General features: G+C 46.2%; 1 protein-coding gene across 1 annotated transcript in view; it reads right to left on the bottom strand.

Moving 5' to 3' along the window:
- Positions 1-13,805, bottom strand: part of MYO7B (myosin VIIB) — a 501,657-nt gene that overhangs the window by 102,716 nt on the left and 385,136 nt on the right. Inside the window, exon 31 of the mRNA XM_063915865.1 lies at positions 1,315-1,478. Within this exon, the coding sequence (XP_063771935.1) occupies positions 1,315-1,478 (164 nt within the window). The remainder of the gene's footprint in view (positions 1-1,314; positions 1,479-13,805) is intronic.

The raw sequence follows: 13,805 nt of genomic DNA, 5'->3' as shown, positions 1-13,805 counted from the left end.
GTCAAGCGAATAGTGGGGATTCGTCAACACCACACAGGTGTGGTAAGGCGGCGTGTCGACACATACAGAGCAGAACTGTGGTTCCAGACGCCACGGTAGGTTAAGAGTCTGGTGGTGGCAGCGTAAACCCACCCACTGCGCAGTGGGTGGTGTCAGTAACAGGCGGTTACTGATGGTAAGCGGGAATCCCGATGAGGCCAGGTCCCGTGTGACCTAAACATCCATTCTGTGTACTGGGGACGGGACGTAAAAGCGGTGAGGGCTTTTGTATGGGACCGTCCGGTCACAGGGCCTGATTCAGGTGCGGACTGAGTTAGCATCATTGGAAGCAGCAACGATGCTTACATATGCTAATAAAACAGGAGGCATCTTTTAAAAATAGACACTTCCTGCATGTATGAGTGATCCACTGCTGCATACGAGGACGCAGCATTGGATCACTCTGCAACACCATCGGCCATCTGATTAACCGCCAGGTGACGCAGACTGGCTGCCGCAGGCCCGTTGCTGAGGCCAGGAAATCACTGTTGGCATATAGAGACTCTGGCCTTGGCCATGCCTCGGTTTTGTGAAACAGAATCCACTGTCACCCCTCCCCGCCCCTAAGCAGCTGCAGACTGTCAATCACCTGACATATGCAATCTCACTCTGTCCGAGGCTGCAGGACCCATACTGCACATGCACAGTACGGGTCCATGCGCAGTTTTCCAACAGTTGGAAAACTGCGTTAAACTTGCAGCACCGACCACACCTGAAACAGGCCCAAGGACTGTACTAGGGAAAAACAAAGAAAGAAAGGCCCTGCCTATTAGAGCTTACATAGTAAGGGAAAGGGGTGAACAGTTAAAAGGTGGTATAAAGCAGCTAGATCTATGGAGGAAAGTGCTGGATGCTGAAGGCTCGCTGTGATGGTGTTATGGGAACAGTGGACTCTCAATGCTGGAGAGGGCTGCACTGCTGACAAAGAAGAAATTACCTATGAAACCCAGATTGGTTCAATCTTGAATCTAACCACAGGATAATAGAGATGGAATTGGAATTTTACAGTAAGACTTGGTGGGATAGAGCTTCAATAGCAACAGCAAAGCTTTCAGCTGGATTCGTGCAGTCTGGCCACAGCGTGCTTTCCTATATTAACCCAAATATATTTTGATAATATCCGCACCAAAATTTCAATACATCAGCTTATGTCCATTTATTATTCCACAAAGAACATGTAATAATAGACTTTGCTGCATTAATAATCTGAATAATTTGCTAATCAGGAGAAAACCAGGATACTCCATTACAATGTTACAGCAGGAAAAGTATTACCTTAGCTTGATTTTCCTTCAGTAAATTTGCATAGTAAGCACTGGGCTTAGCTGCCATTACTTTTGCTGGAATACAGTCTTTTATGACACTGTATATGTGTTCATCTTTTAAGACCTCACCATATTTAATATAGTGGTGTTTGGACATTAGCTCCACTAGATCCCCTTCCTGCAAGAGAAAGCACATTTGAAACATTCAATAGTATAATGGCATCATAATTTGTCTTGATGACATAACATATTCATATTATTGGATACTGCAAAAATACTAAACATATTTCTTAGAGATGAGCGGGTTCGGTTTCTCTGAATCCGAACCCGCCCGAACTTCATGGTTTTTTTCACGGGTCCGAGCAGACTCGGATCCTCCCGCCTTGCTCGGTTAACCCGAGCGCGCCCGAACGTCATCATGACGCTGTCGGATTCTCGCGAGACTCGGATTCTATATAAGGAGCCGCGCGTCGCCGCCATTTTCACACGTGCATTGAGATTGATAGGGAGAGGACGTGGCTGGCGTCCTCTCCATTTAGATTAGAAGAGAGAGAGAGAGAGATTGACCTGATTTACTGGAGCTTAGGAGTACTGTAGAAGTGTAGAGAGTGCAGAGTTTACTAGTGACTGACCACAGTGACCACCAGACAGTGCAGTTTTATTTAATATATCCGTTCTCTGCCTGAAAAAAACGATACACACAGTGACTCAGTCACATACCATATCTGTGTGCACTGCTCAGCCCAGTGTGCTGCATCATCTATGTATATATATCTGACTGTGCTCAGCTCACACAGCTTATAATTGTGGGGGAGACTGGGGAGCACTGCAGTGCCAGTTATAGGTTATAGCAGGAGCCAGGAGTACATATTATATTAAAATTAAACAGTGCACACTTTTGCTGCAGGAGTGCCACTGCCAGTGTGACTGACCAGTGACCTGACCACACTGACCACCAGTATAGTTAGTAGTATACTATATTGTGATTGCCTGAAAAAGTTAAACACTCGTCGTGTGACTTCACTTGTGTGGTGTTTTTTTTTTTATTCTATAAAAAACTCATTCTGCTGACAGACAGTGTCCAGCAGGTCCGTCATTATATAATATATACCTGTCCGGCTGCAGTAGTGATATATATATATTTTTTATATCATTATTTATCATCCAGTCGCAGCAGACACAGTACGGTAGTTCACGGCTGTAGCTACCTCTGTGTCGGCACTCGGCAGTCCATCCATAATTGTATACCACCTACCCGTGGTTTTTTTTTCTTTCTTCTTTATACATACATACTACTACATCTCTTTATCAACCAGTCTATATTAGCAGCAGACACAGTACAGTACGGTAGTCCACGGCTGTAGCTACCTCTGTGTCGGCACTCGGCAGTCCGTCCATAATTGTATACCACCTACCCGTGGTTTTTTTTTCTTTCTTCTTTATACATACATACTACTACATCTCTTTATCAACCAGTCTATATTAGCAGCAGACACAGTACAGTACGGTAGTTCACGGCTGTAGCTACCTCTGTGTCGGCACTCGGCAGTCCATCCATAATTGTATACCACCTACCCGAGGTTTTTTTTTCTTTCTTCTTTATACATACATACTACTACATCTCTTTATCAACCAGTCTATATTAGCAGCAGACACAGTACAGTACGGTAGTTCACGGCTGTAGCTACCTCTGTGTCGGCACTCGGCAGTCCGTCCATAATTGTATACCACCTACCCGAGGTTTTTTTTTCTTTCTTCTTTATACATACATACTACTACATCTCTTTATCAACCAGTCTATATTAGCAGCAGACACAGTACAGTACGGTAGTTCACGGCTGTAGCTACCTCTGTGTCGGCACTCGGCAGTCCGTCCATAATTGTATACCACCTACCCGAGGTTTTTTTTTCTTTCTTCTTTATACATACATACTACTACATCTCTTTATCAACCAGTCTATATTAGCAGCAGACACAGTACAGTACGGTAGTTCACGGCTGTAGCTACCTCTGTGTCGGCACTCGGCAGTCCGTCCATAATTGTATACCACCTACCCGAGGTTTTTTTTTCTTTCTTCTTTATACATACATACTACTACATCTCTTTATCAACCAGTCTATATTAGCAGCAGACACAGTACAGTACGGTAGTTCACGGCTGTAGCTACCTCTGTGTCGGCACTCGGCAGTCCGTCCATAATTGTATACCACCTACCCGTGTTTTTTTTTTCTTTCTTCTTTATACTTATACATACTACTACATCTCTTTATCAACCAGTCTATATTAGCAGCAGACACAGTACAGTACGGTAGTCCACGGCTGTAGCTACCTCTGTGTCGGCACTCGGCAGTCCGTCCATAATTGTATACCACCTACCCGTGTTTTTTTTTTCTTTCTTCTTTATACTTATACATACTACTACATCTCTTTATCAACCAGTCTATATTAGCAGCAGACACAGTACAGTACGGTAGTCCACGGCTGTAGCTACCTCTGTGTCGGCACTCGGCAGTCCGTCCATAATTGTATACCACCTACCCGTGGTTTTTTTTTCTTTCTTCTTTATACTTATACATACTACTACATCTCTTTATCAACCAGTCTATATTAGCAGCAGACACAGTACAGTACGGTAGTCCACGGCTGTAGCTACCTCTGTGTCGGCACTCGGCAGTCCGTCCATAATTGTATACCACCTACCCGTGTTTTTTTTTTCTTTCTTCTTTATACATACATACTACTACATCTCTTTATCAACCAGTCTATATTAGCAGCAGACACAGTACAGTACGGTAGTTCACGGCTGTAGCTACCTCTGTGTCCGCACTCGGCAGTCCGTCCATAATTGTATACCACCTACCCGAGGTTTTTTTTTCTTTCTTCTTTATACATACATACTACTACATCTCTTTATCAACCAGTCTATATTAGCAGCAGACACAGTACAGTACGGTAGTTCACGGCTGTAGCTACCTCTGTGTCGGCACTCGGCAGTCCGTCCATAATTGTATACCACCTACCCGAGGTTTTTTTTTCTTTCTTCTTTATACATACATACTACTACATCTCTTTATCAACCAGTCTATATTAGCAGCAGACACAGTACAGTACGGTAGTTCACGGCTGTAGCTACCTCTGTGTCGGCACTCGGCAGTCCGTCCATAATTGTATACCACCTACCCGAGGTTTTTTTTTCTTTCTTCTTTATACTTATACATACTACTACATCTCTTTATCAACCAGTCTATATTAGCAGCAGACACAGTACAGTACGGTAGTCCACGGCTGTAGCTACCTCTGTGTCGGCACTCGGCAGTCCGTCCATAATTGTATACCACCTACCCGTGGTTTTTTTTTCTTTCTTCTTTATACTTATACATACTACTACATCTCTTTATCAACCAGTCTATATTAGCAGCAGACACAGTACAGTACGGTAGTCCACGGCTGTAGCTACCTCTGTGTCGGCACTCGGCAGTCCGTCCATAATTGTATACCACCTACCCGTGGTTTTTTTTTCTTTCTTCTTTATACTTATACATACTACTACATCTCTTTATCAACCAGTCTATATTAGCAGCAGACACAGTACAGTACGGTAGTCCACGGCTGTAGCTACCTCTGTGTCGGCACTCGGCAGTCCGTCCATAATTGTATACCACCTACCCGTGGTTTTTTTTTCTTTCTTCTTTATACTTATACATACTATTACATCTCTTTATCAACCAGTCTATATTAGCAGCAGACACAGTACAGTGCGGTAGTCCACGGCTGTAGCTACCTCTGTGTCGGCACTCGGCAGTCCGTCCATAATTGTATACCACCTACCCGTGTTTTTTTTTTCTTTCTTCTTTATACTTATACATACTACTACATCTCTTTATCAACCAGTCTATATTAGCAGCAGACACAGTACAGTACGGTTGTCCACGGCTGTAGCTACCTCTGTGTCGGCACTCGGCAGTCCGTCCATAATTGTATACCACCTACCCGTGGTTTTTTTTTCTTTCTTCTTTATACTTATACATACTACTACATCTCTTTATCAACCAGTCTATATTAGCAGCAGACACAGTACAGTACGGTAGTCCACGGCTGTAGCTACCTCTGTGTCGGCACTCGGCAGTCCGTCCATAATTGTATACCACCTACCCGTGGTTTTTTTTTCTTTCTTCTTTATACTTATACATACTACTACATCTCTTTATCAACCAGTCTATATTAGCAGCAGACACAGTACAGTACGGTAGTTCACGGCTGTAGCTACCTCTGTGTCGGCACTCGGCAGTCCATCCATAATTGTATACTAGTATCCATCCATCTCCATTGTTTACCTGAGGTGCCTTTTAGTTGTGCCTATTAAAATATGGAGAACAAAAATGTTGAGGTTCCAAAATTAGGGAAAGATCAAGATCCACTTCCACCTCGTGCTGAAGCTGCTGCCACTAGTCATGGCCGAGACGATGAAATGCCAGCAACGTCGTCTGCCAAGGCCGATGCCCAATGTCATAGTACAGAGCATGTCAAATCCAAAACACCAAATATCAGTAAAAAAAGGACTCCAAAACCTAAAATAAAATTGTCGGAGGAGAAGCGTAAACTTGCCAATATGCCATTTACCACACGGAGTGGCAAGGAACGGCTGAGGCCCTGGCCTATGTTCATGGCTAGTGGTTCAGCTTCACATGAGGATGGAGGCACTCAGCCTCTCGCTAGAAAAATGAAAAGACTCAAGCTGGCAAAAGCAGTAGCACCGCAAAGAACTGTGCGTTCTTCGAAATCCCAAATCCACAAGGAGAGTCCAATTGTGTCGGTTGCGATGCCTGACCTTCCCAACACTGGACGTGAAGAGCATGCGCCTTCCACCATTTGCACGCCCCCTGCAAGTGCTGGAAGGAGCACCCGCAGTCCAGTTCCTGATAGTCAGATTGAAGATGTCAGTGTTGAAGTACACCAGGATGAGGAGGATATGGGTGTTGCTGGCGCTGGGGAGGAAATTGACCAGGAGGATTCTGATGGTGAGGTGGTTTGTTTAAGTCAGGCACCCGGGGAGACACCTGTTGTCCATGGGAGGAATATGGCCGTTGACATGCCTGGTGAAAATACCAAAAAAATCAGCTCTTCGGTGTGGAGGTATTTCAACAGAAATGCGGACAACAGGTGTCAAGCCGTGTGTTCCCTTTGTCAAGCTGTAATAAGTAGGGGTAAGGACGTTAACCACCTCGGAACATCCTCCCTTATACGTCACCTGCAGCGCATTCATAATAAGTCAGTGACAAGTTCAAAAATTTTGGGTGACAGCGGAAGCAGTCCACTGACCAGTAAATCCCTTCCTCTTGTAACCAAGCTCACGCAAACCACCCCACCAACTCCCTCAGTGTCAATTTCCTCCTTCCCCAGGAATGCCAATAGTCCTGCAGGCCATGTCACTGGCAATTCTGACGAGTCCTCTCCTGCCTGGGATTCCTCCGATGCATCCTTGCGTGTAACGCCTACTGCTGCTGGCGCTGCTGTTGTTGCTGCTGGGAGTCGATGGTCATCCCAGAGGGGAAGTCGTAAGACCACTTTTACTACTTCCACCAAGCAATTGACTGTCCAACAGTCCTTTGCGAGGAAGATGAAATATCACAGCAGTCATCCTACTGCAAAGCGGATAACTGAGGCCTTGGCATCCTGGGTGGTGAGAAACGTGGTTCCGGTATCCATCATTACTGCAGAGCCAACTAGAGACTTGTTGGAGGTACTGTGTCCCCGGTACCAAATACCATCTAGGTTCCATTTCTCTAGGCAGGCGATACCGAAAATTTACACAGACCTCAGAAAAAGAGTCACCAGTGTCCTAAAAAATGCAGCTGTACCCAATGTCCACTTAACCACGGACATGTGGACAAGTGGAGCAGGGCAGGGTCAGGACTATATGACTGTGACAGCCCACTGGGTAGATGTATGGACTCCCGCCGCAAGAACAGCAGCGGCGGCACCAGTAGCAGCATCTCGCAAACGCCAACTCTTTCCTAGGCAGGCTACGCTTTGTATCACCGCCTTCCAGAATACGCACACAGCTGAAAACCTCTTACGGCAACTGAGGAAGATCATCGCGGAATGGCTTACCCCAATTGGACTCTCCTGTGGATTTGTGGCATCGGACAACGCCAGCAATATTGTGTGTGCATTAAATATGGGCAAATTCCAGCACGTCCCATGTTTTGCACATACCTTGAATTTGGTGGTGCAGAATTATTTAAAAAACGACAGGGGCGTGCAAGAGATGCTGTCGGTGGCCAGAAGAATTGCGGGACACTTTCGGCGTACAGGCACCACGTACAGAAGACTGGAGCACCACCAAAAACTACTGAACCTGCCCTGCCATCATCTGAAGCAAGAAGTGGTAACGAGGTGGAATTCAACCCTCTATATGCTTCAGAGGTTGGAGGAGCAGCAAAAGGCCATTCAAGCCTATACAATTGAGCACGATATAGGAGGTGGAATGCACCTGTCTCAAGCGCAGTGGAGAATGATTTCAACGTTGTGCAAGGTTCTGCTGCCCTTTGAACTTGCCACACGTGAAGTCAGTTCAGACACTGCCAGCCTGAGTCAGGTCATTCCCCTCATCAGGCTTTTGCAGAAGAAGCTGGAGACATTGAAGGAGGAGCTAACACGGAGCGATTCCGCTAGGCATGTGGGACTTGTGGATGGAGCCCTTAATTCGCTTAACAAGGATTCACGGGTGGTCAATCTATTGAAATCAGAGCACTACATTTTGGCCACCATGCTCGATCCTAGATTTAAAGCCTACCTTGGATCTCTCTTTCCGGCAGACACAAGTCTGCTGGGGTTGAAAGACCTGCTGGTGAGAAAATTGTCAAGTCAAGCGGAACGCGACCTGTCAACATCTCCTCCTTCACATTCTCCCGCAACTGGGGGTGCGAGGAAAAGGCTCAGAATTCCGAGCCCACCCGCTGGCGGTGATGCAGGGCAGTCTGGAGCGACTGCTGATGCTGACATCTGGTCCGGACTGAAGGACCTGACAACGATTACGGACATGTCGTCTACTGTCACTGCATATGATTCTCTCACCATTGAAAGAATGGTGGAGGATTATATGAGTGACCGCATCCAAGTAGGCACGTCACACAGTCCATACTTATACTGGCAGGAAAAAGAGGCAATTTGGAGGCCATTGCACAAACTGGCTTTATTCTACCTAAGTTGCCCTCCCACAAGTGTGTACTCCGAAAGAGTGTTTAGTGCCGCCGCTCACCTTGTCAGCAATCGGCGTACGAGGTTACATCCAGAAAATGTGGAGAAGATGATGTTCATTAAAATGAATTATAATCAATTCCTCCGCGGAGACATTGACCAGCAGCAATTGCCTCCACAAAGTACACAGGGAGCTGAGATGGTGGATTCCAGTGGGGACGAATTGATAATCTGTGAGGAGGGGGATGTACACGGTGATATATCGGAGGATGATGATGAGGTGGACATCTTGCCTCTGTAGAGCCAGTTTGTGCAAGGAGAGATTAATTGCTTCTTTTTTGGGGGGGGTCCAAACCAACCCGTCATATCAGTCACAGTCGTGTGGCAGACCCTGTCACTGAAATGATGGGTTGGTTAAAGTGTGCATGTCCTGTTTTGTTTATACAACATAAGGGTGGGTGGGAGGGCCCAAGGACAATTCCATCTTGCACCTCTTTTTTCTTTTATTTTTCTTTGCGTCATGTGCTGTTTGGGGAGGGTTTTTTGGAAGGGACATCCTGCGTGACACTGCAGTGCCACTCCTAAATGGGCCCGGTGTTTGTGTCGGCCACTAGGGTCGCTTATCTTACTCACACAGTCAGCTACCTCATTGCGCCTCTTTTTTTCTTTGCGTCATGTGCTGTTTGGGGAGGTTTTTTTGGAAGGGACATCCTGCGTGACACTGCAGTGCCACTCCTAAATGGGCCCGGTGTTTGTGTCGGCCACTAGGGTCGCTTATCTTACTCACACAGTCAGCTACCTCATTGCGCCTCTTTTTTTCTTTGCGTCATGTGCTGTTTGGGGAGGGTTTTTTGGAAGGGACATCCTGCGTGACACTGCAGTGCCACTCCTAAATGGGCCCGGTGTTTGTGTCGGCCACTAGGGTCGCTAATCTTACTCACACAGCTACCTCATTGCGCCTCTTTTTTTCTTTGCGTCATGTGCTGTTTGGGGAGGGTTTTTTGGAAGGGACATCCTGCGTGACACTGCAGTGCCACTCCTAGATGGGCCCGGTGTTTGTGTCGGCCACTAGGGTCGCTAATCTTACTCACACAGCTACCTCATTGCGCCTCTTTTTTTCTTTGCGTCATGTGCTGTTTGGGGAGGGTTTTTTGGAAGGGACATCCTGCGTGACACTGCAGTGCCACTCCTAGATGGGCCAGGTGTTTGTGTCGGCCACTAGGGTCGCTTAGCTTAGTCATCCAGCGACCTCGGTGCAAATTTTAGGACTAAAAATAATATTGTGAGGTGTGAGGTATTCAGAATAGACTGAAAATGAGTGGAAATTATGGTTTTTGAGGTTAATAATAATATGGGATCAAAATGACCCCCAAATTCTATGATTTAAGCTGTTTTTTAGGGTTTTTTGAAAAAAACACCCGAATCCAAAACACACCTGAATCCGACAAAAAAAATTCGGTGAGGTTTTGCCAAAACGCGGTCGAACCCAAAACACGGCCGCGGAACCGAACCCAAAACCAAAACACAAAACCCGAAAAATTTCAGGCGCTCATCACTAATATTTCTCCATATATTTGCATTTAAGACATTCAATAAATTGTGCTTATGACCTTTCACTGGAATCAAAAGAACTAAATGAAAATACAGCAGTAAGGATCACCCTTGAGGAGGGGTGTCTCAAATCAATATGCCAAGGTAAAAAGGACAGAGGTTTTTTTAAATGCCAATAAAATGGTAGTAAGGGAGGTAGGGTAAGGAATTAAGAGGGATGGATCAAAAGACCAAATCAACCTGACCAAATGGATGGAGCCAGCCCTTGCTTAACTCAAACAGGGGCAGCAGTTTAGAATAATATTGGGGGATTGTAATGTTGCACCAACCCATTGCCATTTATCAATATTTTAGGAAATGTGTTTGACCTATCATGTTTTTGGAGAAAACATGAAAGCACCACAACTAGCTGTGGCCCATTGTTGTCCAAGGGGGCCCTGACCCTCACACAGTGGCTGAAGCATTTAAAACCACCCATATGGGGGTCCGATCAAAATCCAGAGCAGGTAAGAGTCTTCAGGGCTTATTGCAGTGAGTGGTAGAAATGGATATGGCTAGGTCTGGAGCCTGCACTGTTGCTTTGCTACTATTGCTACTGCATATAACTTTAATAAATATGTGACCTTTTACCCGCTAGTCACACCACTTACTGTTTTATATCTGGCTACAGAAAAATATATGATAACCTAATACTGTACACTTGTTACCTCTGGCTCCCTCTATGCCTCCAAATCATCTATTACAATTTTTAACAAAGGAAAAGCACTGCATATCAAGACAAGTGTTAATAAATAGTAAAATGATTGTAAATAACTGGGACCCAGGGCCGTCTTTTTGCATGGGCTCAATGGGCTCTTGCCCAAGGGCCCCAGGAGTTTAAGGGCCCTAGGCTGATAGCTGAGGGTCCCCTCTTTCCAGGGGTACCAGATTTTTGAAAATCGGCCCTGGGGAACCGGAGATATCCGACTTGATACCAGTGGTCCCCATCCAAGCCTGTTAATTGCTCTTCGCAGCCAGATATCTCAGGTTTTGTCTGACTTAGAGTTTTTCTGAGGATATAATCCAAAAGTTGTGACTCTCCCCTTTCAGTGAACACTGGCAGCTTGTCTCTACTATGCCCAGAACTAGAGATATCAGCCTTCAAGCAGATGGTCCCTGCTGCAGCTCCACACGCCTAATATGCAGTTTTAGATTTTCGTTGGTGAATTGCTCTGGCTCCTGAACTCTGAACCCCAAGTCCCCAGAACCATCTGAAAGGTGGGACTCTCTAGTTTTTTATTCCATTTAAAGCTAAGAAATATATTTTCAGGAACTTGAGATATCTGCAGTCAAGCAAGCTGCCCTCCCACCAAAAAATAATAAATATGAAGCCCACTCCACTATCCACCCCTTCCCTACATATTAAACACCCCATACCATCCTGGAAGTCATGTACCAGAGCCCCTTCATTCAGCCCAATGCCCCCTTCTACAGTTTAGCCCCATCTGTGCAGTAAAGGCGATATTAGCAGAAATTACTGCTCCAGGTCCTACATGCTGAGCAGAAGATAGAGCACCCCCTACCTCCCGTGGGACATCAAAGCTGCCGCTGATAGCACCCCCAACCCCTACCTCTGAAGGATGGGTAGGGGGCCCAGCGCATTGCTGTGCCCAGGGGCCTACACTACTGTTAAGACGGCCCTGCCCCTTCCCTAAATGTTAAAAACCCCATACCATCCTGGAAGTCATGTACCAGAGCCCCTTCATTCAGCCCAATGCCCCCTTCTACAGTTTAGCCCCATCTGTGCAGTAAAGGCGATATTAGCAGAAACTACTGCTCCAGGTCCTACATGCTGAGCAGAAGATAGAGCACCCAATACCTCCCGTGAGACATCAAAGCTGCCGCTGATAGCACCCCCAACCCCTACCTCTGAAGGATGGGTATAGGGGGCCCAGCGCATTGCTGTGCCCAGGGGCCTACACTACTGTTAAGACGGCCCTGCTGGGACTTTCAGCACACTTGCATGTAAGGTAATTACTTGAATTACTTCAGGCCCTCAAATACCTTGCCCCTGTTTATGTTTAAAGTAACTTGTGTTGTTCTAATGATAGATTAAGATAAAGCAATAAAGGGCCAAATTCAGACCTGATCGCTCCTCTGCGTCTCTGCAGAGGTCTGTGATCAGATAGCCACCGCCCATAGAGAGTGAAAACCCATCTCATGCAAGTGTGCGAATGCATGCGTACGCCATGCGAAAACTTCGCCAGACAGCGGACATCTGCAAATCTGTTCTCAACTCACTCACCATCGAATGATTTTTCCAGTCTGTGCAGTCTGTGCGTAGCCCAGGATTTACTCCTACAGTGCGATAGAATCAGGCTGATCGGGGCTGGAGGTGACGTCACACACCTCCCCAAAAAACGCTTGTGTTTTTCCTGACACTCCCAGAACATGGACAGTTACCACCCCCAAACATCTGCTTTGCGTACACCTAGCGATAGATATTTTTGCACCATTCTTTCGCAGTTTGGTCTTGCGCCTGTGCATTGCGATCTATACACATGCACAGTCATTCAATAATCGCCCGTCATGCGAAATCTCACAACAGCGATCCGGTCTGAATTAGGACCTAAGTCATTTAGTCTATATATTAAGTAACTAAAATTCTGAGTATAAAATAAAAACATGCTAAATCAAAATAGGATTTTAATACCTACCGCTAAATCCTTTTCTCCTAGTCCGTAGAGGATGCTGGGGACTCCAAAAGGACCATGGGGTATAGACGGGTTCCGCAGGAGACATGGGCACACTATAAGACTTTGAATGGGTGTGAACTGCCTCCAACCTCTATGCCCCTCCTCCAGACCTCAGTTAGAAAACTGTGCCCAGGGAGACGGAAATTTCGAGGAAAGAATTTATTGTTCAAACAGTGAGTGTCATACCAGCTCACACCACGAACATACCGCAGAACGTGGCATTCAATAGAACACCAGCCAACGGCATGAAAAAATACAGCCATATGCTGAGATAATATGTAACACAACCAGTGTGTCAACACAACCAATAATAAGATACCACATGCCATGGCATGAACAACGTCAGCAACAGCCTGACAGAAAAGAAACACCACAAGAGTGTAACCATAACCAATAACAGCAGACACAGTACGCACTGGGACAGGCGCCCAGCATCCTCTACGGACTAGGAGAAAAGGATTTACCGGCAGGTATTAAAATCCTATTTTCTCTTACGTCCTAGAGGATGCTGGAGACTCGAAAAGGACCATGGGGTTTATACCAAAGCTCCAGACCGGGCGGGAGAGTGCGGACGACTCTGCAGCACCGATTGAGCAAACATGAGGTCCCCATCAGCCAGGGTATCAAACTTGTAGAGCTTAGCAAAAGTGTTTGAACCCGACCAAGTAGCCGCTCGGCAAAGTTGAACCACCGAGACTCCTCGGGCATCCGTCCAAGAAGAGCCCATCTTCCTAGTAGAATGGGTCTCCACCAACTCCGGTAACGGCAATCCAGCCGTAGAACGAGCACGCCGAATCGTATCACAGATCCAGCGTGTAACAGACTGCATAGACGCAGGCGCCCCAATCATGCTGGGAGCATACCGGACAAACAGAGTCTCTGTTTCCCCAATCTGAGCCAAATTGGCGACATAAATATTGAAAGCCCTGACTACATCGAGAGACTTTGAATCAGCCAATGCTTAAGTAACCACAGGCATCAAAATAGGCTGGTTTCTGCGAAACACAGAAACCA

The sequence above is a fragment of the Pseudophryne corroboree genome, chromosome 4 (assembly GCF_028390025.1).
Source record: "Pseudophryne corroboree isolate aPseCor3 chromosome 4, aPseCor3.hap2, whole genome shotgun sequence".
Taxonomy (NCBI): Eukaryota; Metazoa; Chordata; class Amphibia; order Anura; family Myobatrachidae; genus Pseudophryne; species Pseudophryne corroboree.
The sequence above is the reverse complement of the archived record's forward strand: the minus strand, read 5'-3'. Positions and strand labels throughout refer to the sequence as shown.